This window comes from Liolophura sinensis, chromosome 6 (assembly GCF_032854445.1).
Source record: "Liolophura sinensis isolate JHLJ2023 chromosome 6, CUHK_Ljap_v2, whole genome shotgun sequence".
NCBI lineage: Eukaryota > Metazoa > Mollusca > Polyplacophora > Chitonida > Chitonidae > Liolophura > Liolophura sinensis.
This window is the reverse complement of record NC_088300.1, coordinates 25712920-25739861: the sequence shown is the minus strand read 5'-3', so window position 1 is coordinate 25739861 and position 26942 is coordinate 25712920. Positions and strand designations below refer to the sequence as shown.

Below are 26942 nucleotides of genomic sequence, written 5' to 3'. Positions count from 1 at the left end.
GAATGCTGTGTTGTCATCACATTTAACATTCTGTTACATTAAAACAAGGCAAATCTAGACATTTCCAGCAGTATTAGTTTAATATGCTACATGTAGATCCTTGTCATTTTCACTTAGTATTCTTCATCATTGAGGATTAATAATTAAATAATAATTAAATAAATGTTACATGTAGTCGCAGCTGTGCGGTGTATCAGAAGATTTCCACTGGGAAAGTAGAAACTGTTTGCAGTTTCAGGAATGAGATGATTTGTGCAGGTGTTCCAGACATGTGAAGTAGACATTTCACCATTGAGTTACAAGTGTTTATTTCCCAAGGTTGAAGAAATCAGTTTTGTCTGTGCTGTCAAAAACAGGAAACAGCTGCTCATGTCCTGTTCATTAGAAAATGTGAAATTGGAGCATACCTAAATTTGTAACCCGACAATAATCCTGCATCGCCATCTACGCCATGTGTGCTTTCCTTCATATGTGTGTATTAAGTGGTTGTTTTTATATTTCTTTGCATCTTTTGTCATCATCTTGAAATTGGAACAGATTGTATTCTCTCCAAAAACTTAAAAATCTGTGCATCACTCAGGACAGCTTCAACCAAAATTAATGTTCCGGGTCGAGTCATCGCTACCCGAAATAAGTGCAATGAAAGCATCACCATTATGTACATAGTGTTTCTTGTTGGTAAATGTATCCTACACAATATGCTTATTTACAAGTATTGATCATGTCTGTTTTGAAATTGTGTTAGAGATATTCCCATCATCATCTATTCCTTGTAGGATATACATGTACATGTATCCCTACTCAGTGAATGTAGTTGTCAGTGTTTGCATTTCTGTCCAATTTCTCTGTCATTTCAGTGGTCGAATGGTTGTGACTAATGCCTCACACTCTGTCATGGAGAGTAGAAGTGAGACGGTCGTGTACTCTGGGAAAGCCTATGTCCATTTCTACAGCGATGCAGCATACAGCATTGCTGGCTTCAACATCTCTTATAGGTATGTACACTTAGATAGGTTTCAAGGATGTTTACTCAGCCTTAATCTCAGATTTGTCTGTTTATGTGCTGGTGATATTGCATTGTCAAAATTGTATTTGTAGGGTACACAGATTCTAGTGTGGATATATTGTTCATTAACACATTCAGTACAATGTACAGTATTTGTAATATGGCTTTTTCTTTTAAACTTTCAATGTACATGTATATACATGTGCCAAAAGCTGTGTTGGTACATGTATGGCGTGGTTAACATCGTTGTCTCTCAGCCCAAGGTGCAGTGGTTTTCTCCGCCTAGAAAAGTGCCTTTGGGTATGAACTTCAAAATTCTTGAGTATGGTAATAAACTAGAAGCAAATAAATGAATCACATAAACATGGAGTGCCATGTTTACTGTTTGTATGAAATTTTACATGTAGGTTAGTTTGCCCTGTCTTGGCAGATGGACACTCTCACAATGTTTCAGAATGTTAATTCAGTGTCTCTATACTGCTTGACTTAATTTGTGTGTTGACATGCACTGTATTTTATAGCTGCTTTGTCTGTGCTGCATCTCAAGTGGAATGGTGGCTAGAATTAGCCAGTCATTTGTAATATCATATCTTTAAAGGCTGTGGACATGCACTGTCATGAGAAGACAAAAAAACAAAACAAAAAAACTACTATCAGTAGCTCGTAAATATTATTCTTTAACATGAGCCATCTTTTGCTAATCTGTATTCTCCTGATGGCCTGCCTGGAAATATAGGTCAATGAGATATATGTATTCCTTGCTTATTCCATGTTGTTCATAGAAAATCGTGATACAGTTCTACAAGCACATTGCCAAAACTGAATTGACAATAAAATATTAAAAAACAAATGTCAAAAACTTTCCTTTGTGTATGTTGAAAGTGTATGTGCTAATTTGGGAATGCAGTCTCTAAAAATTTTAATTTTTAGGAATGACTCTTAATTATTCTTAATTCCTGTCTGGACTTCAAAAAACTAACAATAACAAGAACATGTATATCAATCCAAGATTCTTTAATTACATGATGTGGTATTTACTTTTGTTTGTATTGCTTTTCATGTGGAAACATTATCTGCCCCAAAACACGCAAACATGTGTGTCCTTATCTGTAACTTTCTATGTACACTCCTTTGGTATCCTTTGTCAAATTGATCATTTTTTCGGTCAGCAATTATTGAGGTCAGATGTAGCATAGCCTGACAAGAATGAACAGTATGTGTCAGCTTTGCACCAATAATGGCATGTTTAGTCTTTTCAAACTTCCTATTGTTGCTATCCTTGTCACAGTTGGTCAGGTGATTCAAGGAAGCTTTGACAAAGAGTTGAATTTGATACTAGATCAAGAGGGACTTTGCTAACTACCAGGCTTTGCCTGCACTATCATCTAGGTAAATTTCGGGCTTCAGAATAGAGCTGATCAGGGGATTAATTACGAACTTGGCGATGATTTGTGTGAGGCTATTGTGCAAATTATATACATGTAGGTCAGGTCAGTTTCTTGCCGTATGATGGAAGTAACGAAAATATTCACGGTGCAGCTGAACAAGGTTAAATATGGCCTGAGGTTGGTTTCATGAAGCAGATTTAGTTAAGTAAGCCCTTAACTACTTGTGTATCATGACAACATATGTTTGGAGAGATATAAAATGAACCTGTTTTTTTAGAAACCTGTATATTTGTGGTAAAAATATACACTCATAATTTATTTTATGTGCCACTTAGAAAATCTGTATTTATGTTGACTAAGCAAATCAAAGATCAAAATAATGAGAACACTTGTTGAGAGAAGCTCTCGCTGGCTTAGAGAGCAGGCTTCTCAGGAAGATGCTTAGGGATTGATTATTGAAATCTCATGCTCAGACATAGCTCTCAATCCTTAGGCTATTGATTTTAAGTCAAGAGTATTGTCAGTTACATACCAGCAGTTACGTATTCAACTTACTTGTCATGCATGGTACTATTACTCTGAGATACTCCATTTTGGTTAGCCCTTGGAATCTATCAACATCTCTCTCCAGTGCTGATCAGATTTGATGAGGGGACATTTATAGGCTGTGAAAACCTTGGCATAACCTTACAACACGTGAAGTAGATAATGTCCATGAAGGGTACATTTTGTCTTGCTTTTATAGCCTCTTAACACAACATGTTCAACAACAAAGCTATCACTGATGTAGCTATATAGCTACCCACAGCTCAGCTTTTTCATGTGGGACGACTCATTCAAGGGTTAACTGTGATGTATATTGTTTGTAATGAGAAGTGATTGATGCATGGCTGATGTCTCTGCATCTCCAGTCCCCACCCCATACTGCTTTTATAGGCGGAGTATTGATTTCTAAAGATTGCTGCATCATGCTGGACTGCGTCATTTACCTTTAAGCCTCTTCATAGACACAGAACTGTTATAAATGTAACCTCATTCTTCAGCCTTATAAAGTACTCCATCCAGTGCCATAAAATTTGAGCTACTTCGTTTATACTACATACTAAAGCAAAGAAGCTAAGGAGTATGCCCTTTTAAGATAAGCGTTACATGTGTGCTTCTTTTAAATAGACATACCTGTATGGTAAAATGAATACTAGACTTATATGTCTTCATGTACGTGTATAAATGAAACATTGTGCATGACCATAATGTTTATGCAAGTAGATCTTCATGTACAATGTGTGTTCATAGGAAGGTCTGTTAGCAACCCAAAAATGGTCGTCGGTTTCTCGCCGTTTCTCCCAACATCCCATGCACAGCTTCATTGTAAAAGTGAATTATGCTCAAGTAAATTAAGTAAATAAATAAACAAATAAACGTGCTTGTAGCATTGGGTAGAAGTTCAGAAAGAGTACAATTATAAATTGAATTTGTTGAAACATAAAGAGTTACTTAACGTGTATCGGTTTGGCATGCCAATGTGCCGGACACGAATTTCTACATTTTTGAAGACATTATATATATATATATATATACATATATGCATGTATAAGACCAAAAATTACTACAACATTCCAAAAATATCAAGTTAAGGAGTAGACTTGTGGGAAATTCATATATTTATATAATTTGCATTTGCTTGCAGATTTGGTGAGTGTCCAAAGAATTGCTCAGGGCATGGAAAGTGTCATACTAATGCTACTGTGGAAGAATGTGTGTGTACCCCAGGGTGGGGAGGATCAGCATGTGACCAGCTGGACTTGTATCAACAGCTCCAGCCCGTGCAGCATAGTCTGTATGTGTGAGCAGTATCCTGACAGTACGTCTTCTTTCTTGTATTATTCTGTGCGTGAACATATTTTCGACTATATGGGTTCTGAGTGCCTAGTTCAGCTACAATTTTAGTATGAAAGTTTGTCGGGTACTTGTCAAAGGGCCAGGTTTTTATCTGTTGAAATCCAGTTTCTATTACCCATATTAAGGCTTGAGGACCGTGGTTTACATGTAAGCACTGAGCAAAGAACTAAGTCTGTTGTTGCTATTCAAATGCCTGCATTCACATCGACCAAAAGAAAACCTTGATTGTTTCAAGGTTCAGTTTTTTGTGCAATGTAACGTGTTGCCTTTCTTAATGAATGTAAGGAAGCATCCATCTTTATAGAAACAGGAAAACGTGTCAAATTCAGTGTCTTTATGAAATTAAAAAATATGGATGAAAAATGTATTGATGTCCACACAAAATGCTGTACATGTACATACGTAAGGGACATAAATGATACATGTCTATGGTACTGGTAAAGAAGTTCATGCAGAGTTATCTCCCAAAGTTTTATTGTATTAATGTATTAAAGGATTCTGGTGGATTGAGTAAATTCATGTACACATTGGTACATTATGAAGAATGAGGACATTATTTACTAAGGCTTTGGAATTTGCAAGTGAGGAAAAAGTATGAGTGTATGTTTGTACATCCCCATTCACCATTCTTTCAGCCACAAATAAAACAGTATTTCTCACCGTGTTTAATTCAGGGCCTGATTGTGTAGTCCGTCAGAGGGCAGGTTACTGGGAGCCAGTAGGGGTGGAAAATCCGCCCCACCCCCGCACATCTCATCGCTCTGTGGTGCTGGACAATTTCATGTGGGTTGTGGGAGGGTACAACTTTAACCTTACCCCATTCCAAACCATCATCAGGTAAGTTGTGCACATTTTAATACCTCGTCTTCAGACATTGCATGACCTGTATGGCTGTATGGCTGAATCATTTTCATAACCCTAGATGTTTTGTTATTAGATATGCACCCGTCTTGACTTTCTGGTAGGTTTTGATGAACAGTGGAAATGTTGTCTCACAATTTATACAATCTACTAGACCTTTTTACTGTGGGGTTTGTCTAAAGTGGTTTCCTGCAGGCACTCAAGTTTTCTTCACTATAAACCTGACTGCCAACATATAAGGGACATACTCTTAACGTTAAACACTGCGACTGCTAATCTGGTTAAGGATTACTCAGGTGAAGAGAGGTGCACACCAGATAGCAAGAGAAGATAATGAGAGATCCTCTAAAATTGACTATGACACTGTATTTAATCATAGGTTACTCATTTTGAAGTTGTCTTAGACAGTGAAATGATACCATAATTTTAAAAAATATGTAATTTCAGACCAAAAGTAATATTTTATGACCTTTGTTTACCTGTGAAGGTTCCCTTTCGGGGGTTTTTTTTTTTTGGTAAGTGGGGGAACATGAACATGTATTTTGGTATTGTTTTCAGGTATGACTTTGATAAGAATATCTGGGAGTCCATACAACCCCTGGGTGGGGTCATACCAGCTAACAGATTTGGACACACTCTTGTAGGCTACCAGGTGGGTGTTATGTGTCATTTTAAATTTGCCATGAATTAGTCTTAGAGTCTGCCCAATCAGATCACATTGCGTTTCAGAATAACTTTACCAGTCCGATCGCACTGTGTTTCAGAATAACTTTACCAATCAGATCGCACTGTGTTTCAGAATAACTTTACCAATCAGATCGCACTGTGTTTCAGAATAACTTTACCAATCAGATCGCACTGTGTTTCAGAATAACTTTACCAATCAGATCGCACTGTGTTTCATAATAACTTTACCAATCAGATCGCACTGTGTTTCAGAATAACTTTACCAGTTAGATCACACTGTGTTTCAGAATAACTTTACTAATCAGATCACATTGTGTTTCAGAATAACTTTACCAGTTAGATCACACTGTGTTTCAGAATAACTTTACCAGTCAGATCACATTGTGTTTCAGAATAACTTTACCAGTTAGATCACACTGTGTTTCAGAATAACTTTACCAGTTAGATCACATTGTGTTTCAGAATAACTTTACTAATCAGATCACATTGTGTTTCAGAATAACTTTACCAGTTAGATCACACTGTGTTTCAGAATAACTTTACTAATCAGATCACATTGTGTTTCAGAATAACTTTACCAGTTAGATCACACTGCGTTTCAGAATAACTTTACCAGTCAGATCACATTGTGTTTCAGAATAACTTTACCAGTTAGATCACATTGTGTTTCAGAATAACTTTACTAATCAGATCACATTGTGTTTCAGAATAACTTGTACATGTATGGAGGAGTTATTGGTGGGACAGTGACCGATGAGCTGTACCTGTTCAACACAACCTCTGCGGGCTGGACACACCTGGACATGACGTCTGTGCACGTGTCTGCGGACAACCCCTGGAACCTGCCTGTAGTGGTCACTGGACACACGGCTCACGTTGTGGACGATATTATGGTGGTCATCTTCGGACATAGCCCAACCTATGGATACATGCACAATGTGCAGGAGTATAGCTTTGGTATGATATGGTTTTAACTCCTGTTAGGATCATGTTAGAGGGCAGTTTATAGTGGTCATCAATACGCATACCCCAAACGAGTCATACAGTAGACAAACAAAAGCACACGTACAGGTATGGTGATTCATGACTATTATACAACATTGCAGGCTTCGTGGACAGCCGGGAATTAAGCTGAGTTATCATTTGTTTTAAGAAAGTTTTAGTTTTGAAACTATGCTGGAGTCCATGTAGAAGTCTTGGTATCACAGAGATTCACATAAAATGCTTTAAAATAGGGAGACATGGTCTGGTTTCTCTGTCGTAAGACTTGGATGTGTCAACTATTCTGGTTTATACACTTTACTAGTATTTGGTAATAAACTTTATTCTTTCATAGACCACACTCCAAGCTGGAAACCCAGGGTTCATGATGAAACTGGGTCATCTGTAATGTCTTGTGTCATTGTGATCTTTCAGCAAAGTATGGCTGTACAGATGTGTGAATTGTCGTGATATGACCAAAGTATGGTGTGAAACAGAGCAAATAAACAATTGGTCAATCTTCTCTTCTTACACTTCCACCTCAACACAGCATGTGAGATTACAGGCTCAAATCCAGCTCTTATTCATCTGTGAGGGGCCTCCGCGGCTCAGTTGGTTAACGTGCTAGCGCCGCGTAATGACCCAGGAGTCTCTCACCAATGCGGTCGCTGTGAGTTCAAGTCCAGCTCATGCTGGCTTCCTCTCCGGCCGTACGTGGGAAGGTTTGCCAGCAACCTGCAGATGGTCGTGGGTTTCCCCCGGGCTGTGCCCGGTTTCCACCCACCATAATGCTGGATCGTATAATCAATCAATCATAAAACACCAATCAAATAAATAGATAAATTCATCTGTGGTTTTAAGTCTGGTGAAGGAAGGTGGGGGTGGATGAATGAATGCTTGGGGTTTAACGTGGTACTGAAAAATTTTCAGTTCTGCGACAACGAGGAATCATTAAGTGTTTGTACATTAGACCACCGAAGCAGGAATGTTTAGTTTTATCCACCTATTTTATGGGAGAAACATTCTTGAGTAATAAGTATTACGTCAGCACACATGTATTAAACAAAACACACTTTCATTTAGCTTTAAAGAACAGTATCACTTCACTTTGGGAAAGTCAGCTGTTATAACAGTGTCGTTCAAAACGTGCTTGTCTCCAATTTCAGCATCTGGCGGATGGAAAATGGTGAGCCCAACAGGGGCGCTGGTCAAAGGGACATACGGTCACTCCAGTGTGTATGATGAGGTGTCAGGCCTGATCTATGTGTTCGGCGGCAGCTCCAGGGAGACTAAAGATGTCAAACTGTCAGACCAGCTCATCGCTTATGATGCCCGCAAAAAACACTGGTATTTTGTCATCTGGAGATTTAACTTTGCCACATCTGGGACAGATTTGTTTAAATGTATCGTGGTCTAATAGGTTAGATCAGGTCTCAAAGATTCTGCAGCAGTGTTTGGGAGCTTTTGTCATCTATCAGAGGTCGGTTTTACCAAGAATGTGTAATTTCTGTCATAACACATATTGCACAAGTATTTGGCCATGATTTATTACGTTTGGCGTAGCGTTTCACACATTTTGTAAACTGCACCTCAGTTCACTTGTAAGCCCAGGTCTCATAAACGTGGTGTGTAAAGTGTAATTATTTTTGAGTATGACATTCATTTAAGTCAGTAAATTAAGTAAATATAAAGAACTGAATGTGATTCAAGCGTGGTCCTGTATTGCTTCCATACTTATAATGCCTATAATAACCATACTGGGAGGTAATCAGCGATGAGACAAGATTTGGAATTGTTTATGTGTGGAAAGCAACCTGCAGATGGTTGTGGGTTTCCCCCAGGCTCTGCCCGGATTCCTCCCACCATAATGCTAACCGCCGTCGTATAAGTGAAATATTCTTGAATACGACGTAAAACACCAATCAAATAAATAAATCATGTGTGGAAAAGAACAAGTCTTTGATCAATCAGGTTTTGTGTTAGGACATGTGGCTCCAGTGTAGTTTTATATATGAGGAGGTTTATAAGGTATCTGTCCAGGTGGTTTTCTCTATCTCTATCCAGTTCAATTAAAGTAACACATAAAACACCATTCTAATAAAGAATTGAAAGTGAGGTGTGTTTTTGACAGGTCTCTGTTAAAGGGAAGCGGTTCACCTCGATACCTTCACTCAGCAGTTCTGCTAAATGACACATTGTTAGTCTTTGGCGGAAACACCCATGACACATCAGAGAAGTACAGTACAAAGTGTTATTCATCTGATCTGCTGGCATATGACATGAGTAAGTGGCAGCTTTACTTATTTACTCTCCACATTTTGATCATTCACTTGCTTACATTCGCAGTGGTAACCAGTCTATTGTTGATCACCAATTTTGTTTCCTGTGACAGTTTGCACCTGGTTACTGCTGTGGGCCTTTCTAGAAACTAAATTATTTCCCCCTGTTCTCCCCATTTTTTAATAATGTCATTGTCTTCTAGCCAGGATGCTCTGCTGAATACGATGTACTACAGAGCAAGGTCAAAATGCGGTGTAATACATTTATGTTTGTGGCTCTGGTTCAGATTCTTCGCCATTAGAATACAAGGATGTAATTTAGTGGCAGTCACCGGACATTTTATGAACAAACAGGGTGAGATCAGGGGGACATAACCTATCAGGAGCACATGTAATTTCCCTAACAGTATTCGTGTCACAACTATTCAGATAACATGTAAACTCTCAAATTATGTTACTATTTGCTTGCAACATTTGATAGAGTATACATATGCATTCTGTTGTTATTCCAAATTACAATAGTTTATTTCCCCAGGCTCTTCCCAATGTCCTCCTGCCATACATTTGTTGCTGGTTGTTGTCATAAAAGTGAAATATTTTTGAGTATGGTGTAAAACCCTAATCAAATAAACTAATACAACAGTTAATTTTATTTGCACCTCTGTACTAGAATTTTTTTGCTAAGCTTATGAAATCTCTTCCATACCGTATAAGTTCTTATCACATTGTTTTCCTACAGGCCTTGACTGTGATTACTGGAAGTTCCTGACCCCACCTTCTGCTGACACTGTAGAGAAACTGGCTAGATATGGCCATTCTTCTGTGGTGTATAAAGGGTAGGTGGAGCGTAGAAAACTTCTTTTGAATTTAAAGCTAGTAATTTCCTGTCAAAATCACATTTACATTTTGCTTTGGTATTGCAAAATAATGACAAAAGGCATGCCTGATTTATTTCTTTTATTTTTTTTTGCTGAGTTTGGCTTATTTGCTGGAGTCACTGTATTATTGAATTAAACAGTATAAAACTATGCATTGCCAGATTTTAGACAGTGAAGCACACAATGCTGGTGTTAAGTTAGTAACTGCTTAGATTATGGATATAATTTTGCTGTTTTAAACTCATGATCCTACATGTGTTCATTGAAAATGTCAAAGAGAGTCAGGATATCACCATGTTAATGTAAAGGTTTTCACAAAGATCTCAACAAAGATTTGAGCAAGAGGGACGAAAGCTTATGAAAGCATTAACCCCATTTTACATTTACATTGTGATGCCTTGACTTTTTCATTATTAATTTTGAAGTGGTTTTTTTTTAAAGGTGGAGAAAACATGAAAATTACATTCAGATGAAAGAGTGAAAAAAATTAGTTGTAAATCTGGTCTCTGATATTTTTTGTGATTTGTCTTTAAAGAGAAAAGACACTTGAAAATGATTTTTATATAGCCTTTTCTATTGAAAGAAAAAATTTAAAAAAACATTAAAGACCATATTTGCAAATAAGTTTTTGTGCTCTTTTGTCTGATTTTGGCGCCATTTTATGTTTTTCTTCCCCTATTCCTGCTGCGTAGGTCATTGACTTACCAGTTCACAGAATGGTATTACTGTGTAATAGAGCTGGTGTAGATATCTGCTGATTTTGGATTTACAGTGAGGTGTATATCTTTGGGGGATTCTCAGGAGTGATGATGAATGACATTTATAAGTACACACCTGGTAAGTGTAGACGAATTTAAGACATACATTGTTCCTTCTACAGATTACACAAGGTTTCCTGTACCTTGTAAACATAGCCTCCATTGTACGATCAAGCTGGAACATATATTTCAGTGTGACGTTAAGAAGCTATAAAATACATTTAATACTGGAATGGAGAACTCTTGCCGGCTCAGATGGTTAAAGTTCTCGCAAGGCTGTGACTGTCAGTCTCTAGACTGCTGAGATTGTGTGTTCAAATCCAGTTCTCACTGCTTCAGCTACAGATTTTAGTGAGGACATTTGTAAGGTACCTCTCCAAAATTGATTGTCTACTTTGCGCACTTGTTTCCACTACTCTTGAACCTAAGTGAAAATTCTCAAGTGCAGCATGAAACTCCTAACAAGTAAATAAATACTGAGACGAAACTATTTTAACAACCACACAGTACAGCCTGGAAGATTTCAATCCTGTTTTAAATGTTTCTGTCTCAGGTAACTGTACCAGGATCCAGGACAAGACTGAGTGCGAGACTGACCATCCAGGTGTCCAGTGCAAGTGGTCTGATGGTCAGTGTGTACTGAACATCAATAAAACCTGCCCAGACATAAGCAAACACAGTGAGTAGACTAACTGCCATCCTAAGGCTTTTGACTGGCAGTTACTTTATGATCTTTAGACTGTAGAGTTATTGTACCTTTCAATGGACATATATATGTGCCCTTCACTTGAAAGTGAGCAGTCGTATCTGAAATTAGGTACAGCTCTACCCCTCTATTTTTCATATTTTCAGTTGTTTCTTTTCTAAAATAAACATCTATTGACAAGGGGGATTTGGTAGGGTCTGCAAGGCAATGTGTTCATACTGTTTTGTAATTGATTAACTAACTATTGGAACAGAGAGATTCCAACACTAATTGTCAACAGTGAATGTAGTTATGAAATCTGGTTGAGTATTTTTTTTTAATTTTGTGTTGTTCAGGTTTACATCTAAAGTTATGCAAGACATTTATCGTGGGAGTAACATTGAGTACCTAAGTAGGGTTCACAAAATGCTGAGTTAGTGATTGTCCAGGGTTCGCTTGTAGCAACAGTTGATGGTAGATCCTAAAATTAAGTTTACAATTGATTGTAAAAATAAGTTACGCTACTTGCACAAAGGAATTGTAAGGCAATTGTGGATTTTTGATCTTACAAGTGCGATCGTAAGCCAATTGTGCATGGTACATAAAGGTGGCCTGCGTAAGTGGACAATGCTGCGGCCAATAACTTTTTTTACCCTTATTTTCAAAGGAGTTCTACGTCATAATGATTCAGCAGTTAATAACCACAACATGTGAAAACTTGCTTATAACATATTTTTGAGACAGTTGTATTGCACAGCAAAACAAGTTGAAAAGTACTAACTAACAGTATACCTAAGGCAAATAATTGTGTTTAGTGTCTATTTTATATCAGATGGTGTCACTGTCCTTTATTTCACCAATGCTAATTGCTCCTGTTTCAGATTGCTCAGAGTTTAGGCTGTGTGTTGACTGTCACGCCAGCTTGAGAGAATGCCACTGGTGTGAGAACGAATGCTCAAACAAAGTCTGTTCTGGGGAGTCTCCAGTATGTACATGCTTCATACTGTTTGTTTAATTTAAAGGTTGAAGAAAAAAGATAATAATGATGAAGAAGTATAAAGAAGTTTCGTAGAATTAGCCCCTGTATATAAATGCATCAATGAGACCTTAAACACAAGGTGAGTAAGTTTCAGGAAGGATGCTTTACGGAACAATGAGGAGAAATGCTGTAATAAGATGAAGCTATTTATGCTATGTATTTCTGGCAGATGTATAAAACGGCCTTTGCTGGCGCAGATGGTTAGTCACTGTAACTCCCACTTTCTTGACTTCTGAGGTTGTGTGTTTGAATTCATTCCTCGCTGCTTCAACTGAGGCCTTATTAAAGGCTTGACCAGATATCTGGTGCAAGGTTGTGGTTTACTTGGGGAAATCTGGGTTCTGCCAGCCTAAACGTGACTGTTGTCATATGTGAAGATTCTTCAATACGGCATTAAATCAAATAAATTTATTCTCATCAGCACACTACATATATTTTGTAGGTGATGAAGAGCTGCAAACCAGAATACAGTCATAGATGTAACCAGATCTTCAACTGTGAACTGTGTAAAACAGAGAACAACTGTAAATGGAATGGCAGCAATTGTAATTATGGTAAGAGTTATCCATGCTATGACTGGAGTTCTCTTTATACCATCAAGATATTATCATTCAATTTTTTATCATTATGCCATGGGTAAAAACACCATAACAGTAAAAAAAAAAGAGAATAATATAGAAAATCTATGTTCTAGGTGGATCATTTTTATTAACTGAAATAGTAGCAGATATTTAACCAAGATATGACAGAACAGCCTTTCACTTCAAACCATCTACATATTGTCAGATAATCAACAAAGTAAAAACAACGGCAGCTTTATTTGTATTTCATTAAACTTATTCTGTGATTTCATTTCTCTACTGGACAGTGGAAATATTCTACAAAATACAGCTGCATGATCAGAAAATGCACATCTGCATTTTTGCATTTCAGTGTCGCCATTGAACAGCACCAGTCACTCTTCCACTTCTGCCAAGTGCAGCGCCCCCTGTGACAGTCACATCTCCTGTGACAACTGCACTAAAGCCAAATGCATGTGGTGCACGAACTTGGAGAGGTGTGTGGAGACAAACTCCTACACGGCCTCCTTTCCGTACGGCATCTGTCAGGAGTGGTCCATTGGCTCTAATCAATGTTCAAGTAAGAATCTGCCCTCTCTGTACAGGGGTAATATCTTATGGGAAAATCCACTCTGTTCAGAATCACCTTTTTTATTTATCTAAAGTTGTCATAGGTGTGGTCAAATTGACCACGTCACTGGTGTTTGCCAGCAAACTCATCGAAGGTTTGTGTTTAACTCTAGGCACTCTTGTTTCCTGTAAAATTGGTTATAATCATAGAAATGAGGATGATCTTAAACAGCAATCACATAAATAATTAATTCAAATTTTTTTACTTTTTCCTGTTGAAGACCATCTGTTTTGATTGTTTTTTTTTTTTACAACACATTGGAATGGAAACGGCTAGTGAAACTGTTGAAATTTAACTGGACCCAGTGACATTTTGGCCCAGTCTTTTCACTCAGTCGGAAGTGTTTATCTTTACCATACCTGTAGGTAGTATTTGATTTTTATAAGAAAAGCTTCTTGTTAAATCCTTATCAAACCATTAAACGGGGTGAAGACGAACAGGTCAGACTGAGCTGTCATCCATGTATGGTTGTCAGCTTAGCCCAATTACCAGATGTTCTGTTAAGCCACCTGTAGGAGTAAATTTGTGTGTTTGTTCTCACAGAAACCATGTGTGGGGAGCTAAAGACATGTGATGAGTGCCATAGCAACCCACGCTGTGGCTGGTGTAACTCCCCAAACAACACTGGCTTGGGCATGTGTATGGAGGGCGGAGACTCGGGTGACCTTGAGAAGAACTGTCCAGACAAGCGCTGGTTCTTCACATCATGTCCATGTGAGTATGAGGGAGAGTGCTAATGTTCAGCTGTTGCTTCCCATGTGTACATGATAGAGCAACTTTAGCTGTGGACAGACTTTGACCTACTGCAAGTGACCTGAAAATTCACCTGAAAAAGGGTATTTTTGGAGTTGAATACATGTCATGAAATATTACTTTTGGTGCTGAATGTTTTTCTTGTTCTCCATATAGGAATCATACAAGTAATGTACAAAATTTTATGTCATTTACAGTAATACAGAGTTTGGCCAATTTGTCATCCAAATGAATAGTCAGTTGTTTAATTTTGTTTTTTTTTTTGTTATGGTTTTTGTTTTGTTTTGTTTTAATACCACAGTGCTACAGTAGTCTGAATGAAAACCCATTGTTATAGTTTGGTTATTTGTGTTCTAAAGTTGAATTTCTTGGCCTCATTTTGAAAGATTTTTAAAACAGTTCTTAAAAGTGTAGGTGCCATCACTGGTAGGACCATTCATTGAATGCTGTAGAGTTTTAACATTTTTATTTTGGATGGCATTCATACAAAATTTGTATGTTGCAGTTTTGTGGATAATTTTGTGTGGCGGATGGGAGGGTGCCATATTTAAAGACTGCTTGTTCTGTGGTTCAACTTATTTCAGTTAAACTACAAGGACTTCAGGACGTAATCTGTTTGTCTGCTTGTTGATCAGGCATATATTTTGCATCCTTACATCTTTAGAATGTACTTCTTACATCTTAATATTGGTCGTTCACTTAATAAGGGGCCTAAATGCACAAAGACAAATTCTACACGAGGGATGTCATAGCCTTTGCGCGTTTAGTTTGTTTAAAGCTGTCTGTTCTTGTTAAAAACTTTGTTTGTGTTTGTAAGTCCATGCCTTCTTGTTTACCCATTATTCTGTATAAAATGGTATAAACTTATCATTAAATAGTATCAAGTTATCTTTGTGTAATTCTGTTTTCAGTGTGTCAGTGTAATGGCCACAGTCAGTGTAAGAATGGCACAAACAACTGTGTGGAGTGTCAGTCCTACACAACAGGTACGGTCAAATGTTTATTCTTCATGTAAGTTATGCATGTAAAATGACTTACAAAGTGTCTTAATGAGTATCTAGTATCTAGTCTTAATGGCCAAGTGGTTAAGACAGTTGTCTTTCAATCACTCATGAGATGCTGGTTCAATCCCAGCCTTAGACATGGTGTTGTGGATTATCTCGTGGTTGCTGTTTTATGGGGCCTTGGGTGACAATAAGCAGCCTACAACACTCATGTGGCTATTTGCAGAGTTTTCAATTTCGTGAAGACCGCTTGGCCTGTCCTGTGTGGGTTGGAAATTTTGTATGTCCAACATTGAAAAGTTTTGTAAGTAACATGCTAAAGGTTTGTGGTTTACCCAGGCGCTCCATGGTTTCCTCTTTAGATAAAACTAACCATCATTGTAGAAGTGAAGATGTAATTTTAAAAAAAAAACAATGAAATATGGACATTGAATTCAGGAAAGTCTCACTGTTTTGCTGCATGGTTCAGTTTCAGTTTCAGTTTTATTGGAGTAATTGTCGGAGCACAGTGACTCTGGAGCCTCTCACCAATGCGGTCTTAGTGAGTTAAAGTCCATCTCAGACTGGCTTCCTATGGGGTGTCATATTTGAGAAGATGTGTTTACAACCTGCGGTTGGTTGTGAGTTTCCTCCGGGGGGTCCCTTATTTCTTCTCACATGCAGCTTGTCTGCTTAGTGCGAGTAAAGTGTATGTGTATGGAGGGTATAGTGTATGTGTATGGAGGGTATAGCGTATGTGTATGGAGGATATAGCGTATGTGTATGGAGGGTATAGCGTGTGTGTATGGAGGGTATAGTGTATGTGTAAGTGTATAGAGGGTATAGCGTATGTGTATGGAGGATATAGCGTATGTGTATGGAGGATATAGCGTATGTGTATGGCGGGTGTAGCGTATGTGTATGGAGAGTATAGCTTTTGGAGAGTAAGGTGTATGGAGAGTGTAACATATGTGTATACACAGTATAGTGTATGTGTATAGAGAGTATACCATAGGTGCATGAGAATATAGCGTTCGAAGGGTATGGTGTATGGAGAGTATGTGGATGGAGAGTATAGTGTATGCAAGGTATAGTGTATGTGTACAGAGAGTATGGTGTACAGAGAGTATGGTGTATATCTATGGAGAGTGTTGTGTATGTGTGTGGAGAAAATGATGTATGTAGAGGATGGTGTATGGAGAGTATGGCGTATGTATATGAGAGTATGGCGTAAGTGTATGGAGAGTATAGCGTATGTATTTATGCATGTTACAGGTCCTCAGTGTGGCAGGTGTAAGTCTGGTTACTTTGGGGATGCTAAGTTTGGAGGATACTGTAAACGTGAGTATTTTCACATGGGCCTTTTTGAGTTCCATCTGATCAAAATGGTAGTTCTATATCTATGGCTTATGTGTAACTAGAGCAAATCTGATTGGATGTTCTTTGTTTTCTCACTCTATTATGATTATCAGTTGTTTTCAGCGTAAACTTGTTTTATTAATTAAGCTAAATCCAGCTAAATATCAATTTAATACTTCAGGTACATGTACAATCCATTAATTTTATTAAACACTGACTTGCATTACAACCTGCTACAAGTACATTTATGCCTGATTCTATGAATGATGTGATTCTGTTTCCAGCATGTGCGTGTAACGGCCAGACTGACATGTGTAACACAGAAACAGGGGACTGCTACTGCAGGACTAAAGGCATCACTGGAACACGCTGTGAGAGGTAAAACTCATAGCACACTCTCACTCTACCCTGGTCTTCTTTTTTGTTTTTTACACCTATAAAACCCAAAGCCTGCATTCACAAATCTTCGTACGGCATTTTTTCAGTTATGAGAAAGCAGACTTATGAAGTAGTGTGAAATTGGCTCATACCACCATCAAATATGATTACTGAACAGATGGATACCAAGTTTTAACTGATCGAACATACCGTTGGTTGTTTTTGTCACATCATCTTTACCACGGGCACAGCTAAGTTTTAACATATGACCCAGATGTTGTCTGTATAATTACATAAACAGGTTTTATGATCTTTATCTTTCAGGTGCGATGATGGAAATAAATACCATGGAAATGCCACAACAGGAACATGCTATTGTGAGTACATGCTTTGTTTTGTGTATCCTAAACAAATTAATGAAATTACTGGCAAAAATTTATTTGATTTATTTATTTATTTGATTGGTGTTTTACGCCGTACTCAAGAATATTTCACTTATACGACGGCAGCCAGCATTATAGTGGGAGGAAACTTGGCAGAGCCACGTGGGAAAATAAAGTGTAAGTTACATCCCAGGGTGGGGCAGAGAATTTGTGGATTCCCTTGCTGTCAATATTCCAGGGGCCTTGAGGATAATAAGTAGTGAATGAGTGGATCTTAGCCACAGTCAATTGTTTGTTGAAGATAACTTGTCTTCCACCCATATGGGAAAGCTTCTCATTAGCTTGCCAAAGAGCAGTGGTTTTCTCCCAGTCAATCCAGTTTTCTTCACCCATAAAACTGTTACTGTACAAGTGACAAATTATAGAGTATCTTGTTAAGCGATGCTGAGGTAAATAAATTGATTGGTGACCAAATACAGGTCATTGAGTACATTGTTACTTCTGCGACCTGTAACATGTAGCCTTTGACACCAGTCTGTGACTTGGCATGGTGAGACAGAAAATAACATTAAAAGTGATGGTTAAAGCCTACTCAGAATACAATAAAAACCTGTTATAATGGTTTTACGCTTACCCTTTTTTTTTGTCCCATTGTCTTTCTTCGATTTTGGATTTTTGTGTATGTAAAAAAACTCTTTCCAGATACCCTGGCTACAGATTACCAGTACACCTTTGATTTGTCCAAGAAATCAGACACCCATCTGACGCAGATAAACTTTGTCAACATACCCGAAGCTGTGAGTACATTGACCATGTCTTGTATCATTAACTCAAAGCCCAAGATCAACTATTAACGTGTTAACATGTTTCTTTGTCTTCCTGTGCTAACTTCAAATATACTTTGTAAACCACTTTTTGGGCAACTTTCCTCAAATCACATCACCTTGTTGCACTTAAACATGTACACAACGTTTGTTGCAAAATGAAATTGTAAGAATTATGAATTGCAAAGGCCTGTGAGAGTGCTGCCAAATTTTTCTGTTGGTATCAAGTTGACCTATGCAATATGACAGTAGGTCAACTTATATAGTTTACAGGAACTGTACTTACCTATACTTTACAGGTACATGTGTGTGAGTATCTATAACAGTTCCAAGGCACTAACTTACACATTCAAAAAAAAAAAAAAAAAGAATGTAAAAATATCTTGAGGCTGAATTTGCCGTTTTAGCATAAAACTTTGGGTAGTTTATTCAGTGAAAAAAGAGGAGTGGTAGCTTGTAGACCCTCGTATGGTTACAGATGCTCAGGAGTGTTGGTGGGTGTCAAGTCAAAACTATCTGAACATGTAATAAGGAATCCTTACAAAAAAATTCCTTTGCGGCGCATAACCTGTTTCCATCAGAAAAAAAGGTTAGGTTCATTTTCAGAGATAACTGACAATAACAAGTCTTAGACTGAGTAACCAGTCGACCTAAAAAGCTTACAGAAAATGATATTTATTTTTTTTCCAGGCTGACCGAGATGTGGACTTCACTGTCAACTGCTCTTCCAGGGCAATGATCAACATAACCTGGAATTCGAGTGAGTTAGATGTGCAGGGCTTTCTCTGGCCGATATTCTTTTAGACCCTCATTTTAAAGAAGTGATTTTTTCTCATGCCTATGGCACAGTACCTCAGTGTTCTTTTCACCTTATAGTATTTCACAAGACTAAACTATATAATCTTAATCCTTTATGTGTTTATTGTAAAACAAAGAAAACTTCTGCTGTATTTTCATTGGAACATATTTGAAAGATTCTCTATTTAAGGCTAGATATCATATATCCATAAAACGTTTGTGATGTGCTTGTGGATTGAGTTGACCTGCATCATATAGTAGGATAGAGTGACAAATTGTAAAGCTGTAGTTACATTGAAGCAGCGAGTGGCAAGCGTTCACTGTGTAGCAGTGTACCATGCATTTCTTGCTCAGTGGTTCCTGTGCATTCATATTTGACCCACACATGGACAAATTGCATGGACCTCTCAGAGGCAGCAATCATTTGTCTGTGAGTGGTTTTACCACTAGAGATCAAAGCTTATGCCAGATGTGTCCCATCTGTGCAGAATGCAGGGACGATAATCCTAAAAAAGCGGTATTTGTACTATTGAGTTTTTTCTTTGCCAGACATCGTATCTATATGCACATGTTTACATTAAACCATGCGTAGGACTAGGATTCAGATAAAGGACTGTCCCAATTTCTGTCAAAACTGCCTGTCTTTCCACACTATTTCATGATTGCGACATTTGGCACCAGCACCTTGGCTGTGGCTTTTGAAGCCAAAGAAAGTTCTGATTGTGGTTACCATGACAAGAAAAACCCTGATCTGTGATCAAGGAACAGTTGTATTTTTAAATTAAATGTACTGGTACCTTGTTTTGAGATAAAACATTCCAACAACAATGTCTTATCAATGTAAATGTGTAATTATTAGCACCCAGAATTGGCAAAAATGAAAGTAACATGTTTTTAGTGATTTTTTTTTTCGTTTCTTTATTACTAATGTATACATTTTAGATTTATTATCATCATTTAACAGTTGTGTTTCATGCCACATATACAGTAGAATAGTGGCATGACTGATTTACATTATCGACGTTTGTATACATGTCACTCAACCGGTTCCCTAATCTACTTGGTGGTAGGGTCTTATCCAGAAGAACAGCTAGTCATGTCACCGGTAGCCTGCGGATTCGTCAAGAGGAAGTTTGAACACAAATCATACAACTTTGTTAGCTCGGAAAACACAACCTTCAGGATTTATGTCTATGATTTCAAAACCCCATTTTGGCTCCAGGTAAGTGACTGTTCATAAAAAGTTTATTAAAATTAACTTCTTAAAATTAAGAAGATTATTAAAATTGGTTGAGATGATTACCAATATTTTTGTGTTAACCGTAAAATTAAAGTCACTTTGAAGCTGATGGGTTTTTAATGTTTTGCCTCAAGTACAGTTGAGTATGCAATTTGTATTGCAAGAAAAAAGAAAAATTAATTCTTACAGAACATAAATTTACAACTGGACATGATTGTATATATATGTGTCTGTATTGGCTGGTGAAGGCCTAGTCACACCTGAGTTATGACTAACTCTGTGATGGATGCTTGGACCATCGCAGCCTATTTACCTTGATTGATTCCCAAGAATTTGTTTGCATTCATTCCTAGATTAACTCTTTAAATCTTGTAGACTCCTGTTTTTTGTGTTTTTGCTAGTAGCCACATAGTAGCATGAAATCAAACACATTCTGTGACAAAATGTGCATATGATTCATGACGATTGTTTGCAATGCTAGTTATGATCAAATTTATTGAGAAATTATGCATAATAATGAACATTATCTTTTTATCATAGCTGGGTTTTGTGCATGGACAGAAATCACTAATGACCACTACAACTGTCTTGCGATCAGTTTTTGATAACTTCAGATTCCTTAAGATTTGCCAGGATAACTCAAGATTTACAACGATTACCCCCAATTTCTTGGTTGCAGGTTGTCTTTAGCTTGTCGTAAGTGCAGGTGTGACTGGGCCGTTAATTGATTCAAGTGTGTCTTCATATTGTGAACAACTTCTTTTGTTATTGTTTTCAGTGTATATTTATGTTCAGATATCGTTTTTTATTATTTTTTTGCGTTATCCACGGTAATAAAGATACTTAACCAAGAAAACCAGCAAGATGATTAATCCATTTCCTTAACTTGCCCACCATACCTTATCTTAAGGCTTTTCATGGCCTTCTGCTAAATTCGTGTGCCATACTCAATATTTAATCTTGGCTGATTTCTTGAAATGTTCAAACTAATATTACTTTCTATCTGACTCAGACTGAAATGTAAAATTTAAGATTGTCTCCCTTTAATATATGACCTGTAAAAAAAAAATCAGTTAAACCAGATTTGTTATCACCAGACAAATTTGCGTTTGTCAGGGCTATTTTATTTATTTATTTATTTTTGTCATACTAAAACGATAATATGAAGGTACATGTAATATTGGTCGACTTTAATGCTGTTGAGATTTTAATTGCATTCAGCTCGCAACTTTCTAACTCGAAGATTTGTTATTTGACATAATCTTTATCCTTGAAGTCGAGAGATATCCTTTTTCAGTCACCTTGACACATATTATCTATCCTTTATTCACACAACACTATTTCTCTCCATAATTATGGAATCGAAAAAATAATTGATTTTCCTTGTTTACTTCTGTGCCAGATGAAAATGAGTAGAAGACAGAACGCTGATATGAATCAGTATGTCGTCCACGTAATCAGAGTTTGTTTGAAATTTTGAGCCCAGTGTCTTCATTTTGATCAATTTGTTTTGGTAGATGATTTTTTCTGATCAAAATCTGCATGCCCCTTGATCTTTCGTTCACCTTGGGTTGCTATGTTCTGTTTCTTTGCAGATTTCCTTTGTGATGATATCCTCATTCGATATTTTTCTGTTTGTTGCCATTTTCATTGGGTTAGTATAACATTCCTGCATGTCTTAGACGCTCTGTTCTCATTGGTCCATGTGATAAATTGACCCCTGACAGTCATGCTTCGGGAGTATCTAAAATTTAGTTTTGAACTAAAATCAATGTCACACTCAATCAATGCAAACACAGCATGATAGAAACAGGGGTCAGTATGCTACATGGATTCAATTAAAAACTGCTTTAGTGAGCTTGCTGCCGCTACTCATATGGAATAGAGATGCGCAGGGCATTGGCCTAGTCCAAGGGATGCGTAAGGCATGTTGCCGTGGCAACACATATGGTATCCAATCAATATCATGTTTCTCATTTACAGCTGACAATTTCACAGCAGCCACAAATAGATCTAGCTCACTTTTTCCTGACTTTCCTTAGGTAAGTTGAAACAAAGAGTATCACTGGTCGTGGTATTGTGAAAAACACCTGTGTTAAGTGGTACACTTTGTACATGTTTAACCCTCCCACTTGCCCTCCTGTCTTTGAACAGATCAAGTGTGCATGAATTTCATGTGAATGTAGATCACAACAAATGCACAGTGTATTGGAATTGTAACGTGCTTCCAATTGTTTTGATATGCTCTCTTTTGGAATTGACCGATCAAGAATGGAATAATGTGAGTGGAACTTCACATGAATAAATATGTCAGTTTTTTATATGCTTGTGAACTGGGGCTCCCTGTAATGATCAGTGGACAACAGGACCATTCAAACTTCAAGCTCCGCATGATTTATGAGAAATATGAGATAACACATCATTGTGTTATCTGGATGTCTGACTTCACAATTTGAAATACCTTTTAAAGAAATATATTCCTCTTTTTTTGTATACCTGTCCTTTGTTGGGAGCCCTGAAAATCCATATAAAGGAGAGAAGCAGGCGGGAGTGGGGCGGGAGGTGGCTTAAGATGTATATAGTATATATAAATTCATGTAAATTGACATCAAGGACCCCGACTAATTCAGTTGGCTGAATCAATGGCGCAGCTGGAACGCAGCAGCAGTTGTGGGTCAGCTGCGGATTTTATAATTAGCCTGCAGGGTTTGTACAGGGCCTTAAACACCTTGAAAAGCCTGGAAATTGAAAGTAACTTTTCCACGCCTGAAAGAACAGATATTTTTGTAGTTAGGCCTAGAAAGCCTTGAAATGACAGTTAGTTTGGCATACATACGGTGGGCTGATATATGAAGATACTACAGAATCAACCTGATCTACTATATCATAGCTTGTATTCTCATGGAAACATTTTCTGTCCAGTATTTTTGAAATTGACAGATGCACTACTATTTAAATGTGAAAATGTGTAATTGTTTTAAAGTGAAAGACAGCACCTAATTGATGTTATGTCCGCTGAAAGGCTAGCATTCAAAGTATCTTAAACCTGCATTAAACAGTTTTTTAGATTTTTTTCAACCCAGTGAAAGTTTAGTGAACTTCATCTTGACACAGTTTCAGCACATCTACATTATCCAGAGCGAGGTGACATCACATTTACTCTAGCCCTCTAATGTCTTAGGTATTTTCTGTATAATAGTCTTAGCAGTAGACTGTAGCAGATAAAAGTTGTGGACTTCGGCGATGAAGGCCCAGGTGATAAATATAGTTTTCTTGGAAATTGGACATATTGGAAGAATATTTCTTACAACTTTGTTTAAATAGCCCAGCTGCAGATGCAGGGCTGAGTATTCCTAGTTCAGGTCGTAGCCTCCGATGGGGTTGTGCTGGTGATTTGGACCTCTATTAAATGTTTTCAAAATTACAATCAGATTCTTGTGCAGCTAGATTCAAATGGAAATAAATCTAAGCAGTACTGAGGCTAATCTAGGCATTCGACTGTCGCTGGATTTTATCTTTCAGTGCCTTCTAAAATGAAAGAAGTGCTGAGAGAAAGCACCATGGCTTGAATACGGTGTTAAATAACTTTGCTGTATTTTATAGAAGAAAACAGAAAAAAAACATTCTTTACATTCGAGAAAGACGAAGGAGCAAAATTTAAATTGTTTGAATTAATTAATATTAAGCGTTGTTTGGTGAGATGACGTCTTCGCATTCCCTTAAACCTTTGGCATTCCTTATGAATTTTGCACTGACTCTGACATTTGTTATTTAGAGACTGTTGAGTAAACGCTAAAATGAACAACAAAAAATGTATTTGGGGAGATGGATGTGGTTTGGGCCAAGACAGTATGCAACTGTCTAACATCATTTTTGATATCGTCATTTAATATTACACAGCTTGTAAATCTACTGATTTTACGTCTGTGGTGGTCTGTAAATGATACAGACCTGCCAAACACTTTCTGAAATGACCATTCTGCTACATGTAACTAAATTGATGTGAACGATCTCAAAATGTTGTCTTGTGCAGTGGTTCTGTCTTACCATATGTCACTTCATGGAGTGAATGGGTAAAGGCTACATCACAGCTTAGGCCGCGCAATCTGATAGCAACATGTTTGATTGGATAAAATTCTTAATATGGCTGCCTCGACTCACACCAGCCAGTTGTGCAGTATTGTCATTTTGTTCTACATGTCATTCGGTGAAATCTTATAAAAATATTGAAGTATGATACTTCTTAGAAAGCTTGAGTATCCTGCTTTTGATTTAAATATCTTTTAGCCATGTGCTGTCTGGTTCTTTAAGCTTGTAAGGAAATTCCTGGAAATTTAAACCTTAAAGTGTACGAACCATGAGTCATGGTTTGTTGGGTACTTCAGTAAATTGACCATGATTGTTCCAAGCAAAAAAAATTAGAATAAAAAATTATTTATTTCTGAACGATGACATCAGAGAGGCTAACCTTGCTGAGAGGAAATTTGTACCCCGCAGTCAGACTATGCTTACGAGTATTGTCATAGGGGCTGATAACCATCATGCTGTCTGTCGGTATGTTGGTTTTTTTTGTGGACATTCCATCACTTGAAAGCATGCTGGCTTCCTCTCCGGTCGTACGTGGGAAGGTCTGCCAGCAACCTGCGGATTGTCGTGAGTTTCCCCCAGGGTTTGCTCGGTTTTCACCAACCATAATGATGGCCGTTGTCATATAAGTGAAATATTCCGGAGTACGGCGTAAAACACCAATCAAATAAATAAATAAATCACTTGAATGTTAAACTTTGTTGTTAGATTTACTTAAACCACACATGAACATTGGGAAGAACCCTGTTTATTTGCTGTGATTTAATTTTGTAAATTTTCTCAAGGTCTCCAAAAAAACATCTCTTGAACTCTTCAAGCAATTTTCATCAAACATCTGCCACACCTGGTCCTAGTCATTTTGTGTTGGACCCTACTGATCTTCATTGACCTTCACAATTTTCTCAAAGCCATTGACCCTGTGCCTCAAGTCAACCTTTACCCCTGTCTTTATTTGTTGCAACAGAGGACAGCATGGGAGATATCATGAAGACCATCCACCAACCAAAACAACCATAAAAGGGTTGAATGTGGACTTGTGTATTGCCCTACCAATCTTGTTTTCAAGTTACCTTCTCATTCAGTTGTCAGGACATCTTACAAATCATGAGAAAATTTGAACAAAAAAATAAATTATAAAGGAAGTGAATAAAAAAAATATGGTTTTTAAAATAAAGTGCATTTATATGTGTGGGATTATCTTTGAGAGTCCAAAGACGTGAACCAACCAGATCAACCATAAAAGGGTTGAATGTCAACTTCTGTATTGCCCTACCAATCCTGTTTTCAAGTTACTTTCCCTTTCAGTTGTCAGGACATCTTACAAATCATGAGAAAATTTGAACAAAACATAAATTATAAAGGAAGTGAATAAAAAAATATGGTTTTTAAAATAAAGTGCAGTTATATGTGTGGGATTATCTTCGAGAGCCCAAAGACGTGAACCAACCAGATCAACCAGAAAAGGGTTGAATGTCAACTTCTGTATTGCCATACTAATGGTGTTTTCAAGTTACGTTCTCATTCAGTTGTCAGGACATCTTACAAATCAAAGCAAAATTTGAATATGTGTATATGTGTGGGATTATCTTCAAGAGCCCAAATACATGAACGAAAGGCAGGTAATGTTTAACAGGTTAAACCTGCTCTGCAAATGAAGTGGTGTTAAGCACCCATAAATGCAGCTTGTCCATTCTTGAAAAAAAGGCCTGTGTTTTGGGTTACACAACCAAGTAAAAAAAAAGGTTATGTGGGTAGGTAAGTTACTCTTTATTCTTCATGATAATCAGATTTTAAATTTAAAAAAAAAAGATTGTATCAAAACCTCAATAAAAGTTTTTTTCTCTTTTTTTTTTTTTGAAGCCCTTAGGTCAATACAATGGACTATACATTGCATGCATTCCATTCAGAGGTGGTCAGACTTGATACTGTCTTCGTTGGATGATAGTCCTGGCCTTCTCTTTTGTCAGAATGAAGTTGTTTAGGTTGTAATGCTGTAAGGAAACAGAAAGTTTATATATACATGTAAAATATACGTATACTGATGTCCATTGTTTTTCGTGGAAGTAAGCCCTCTGTGTCAGTTGTACTGCAGAATAAACTTAGTACAAATAAGAAATAATTAATTTAATAAAACTGTTAATGTTTATTAAAGGAAAATAGAACGAAAATAACATCATCATCATCAGTGACACTGTTGAAAACTGAAAACTTACGTTCTGTAAAACCTTCTTGAACAGATTTAAATGCATGGAAGTATTTCAGTTCTAACATGGGTTTAATACATCCTGTTGTTATTGTTTGAGGTGAATTGTGTCATAGTGACTGTACAGGTGTACACTGCAGACCAAATGAGTGGGAGTTGGCCCCTTCCCCACCCACTCTTTTGTCTGCAGTTAACACAGGTGCATAACAGAGCAGTGATGGAGGGTAGCTAATCATCTAATTTACACCTTATTGAAATACCCTAAATGACCTAAAAATTTGTT

General features: G+C 37.3%; 1 protein-coding gene across 1 annotated transcript in view; it reads left to right on the top strand.

Annotated features, from left to right (window-relative positions):
* The window catches only part of LOC135468780 (attractin-like protein 1), a 65416-nt gene that overhangs the window by 28514 nt on the left and 9960 nt on the right, over positions 1 to 26942 (top strand). The window contains 23 exon segments of the mRNA XM_064747201.1: positions 858 to 995; positions 4082 to 4196; positions 4198 to 4255; positions 4968 to 5130; positions 5713 to 5806; positions 6549 to 6798; positions 7989 to 8169; positions 8954 to 9105; positions 9841 to 9937; positions 10752 to 10816; positions 11291 to 11416; positions 12304 to 12407; positions 12904 to 13015; positions 13395 to 13601; positions 14196 to 14366; positions 15317 to 15391; positions 16664 to 16729; positions 17032 to 17125; positions 17450 to 17502; positions 18211 to 18305; positions 19023 to 19092; positions 20201 to 20352; positions 22354 to 22412. Coding sequence (XP_064603271.1) covers positions 858 to 995; positions 4082 to 4196; positions 4198 to 4255; positions 4968 to 5130; positions 5713 to 5806; positions 6549 to 6798; positions 7989 to 8169; positions 8954 to 9105; positions 9841 to 9937; positions 10752 to 10816; positions 11291 to 11416; positions 12304 to 12407; positions 12904 to 13015; positions 13395 to 13601; positions 14196 to 14366; positions 15317 to 15391; positions 16664 to 16729; positions 17032 to 17125; positions 17450 to 17502; positions 18211 to 18305; positions 19023 to 19092; positions 20201 to 20352; positions 22354 to 22412 — 2697 coding nt within the window.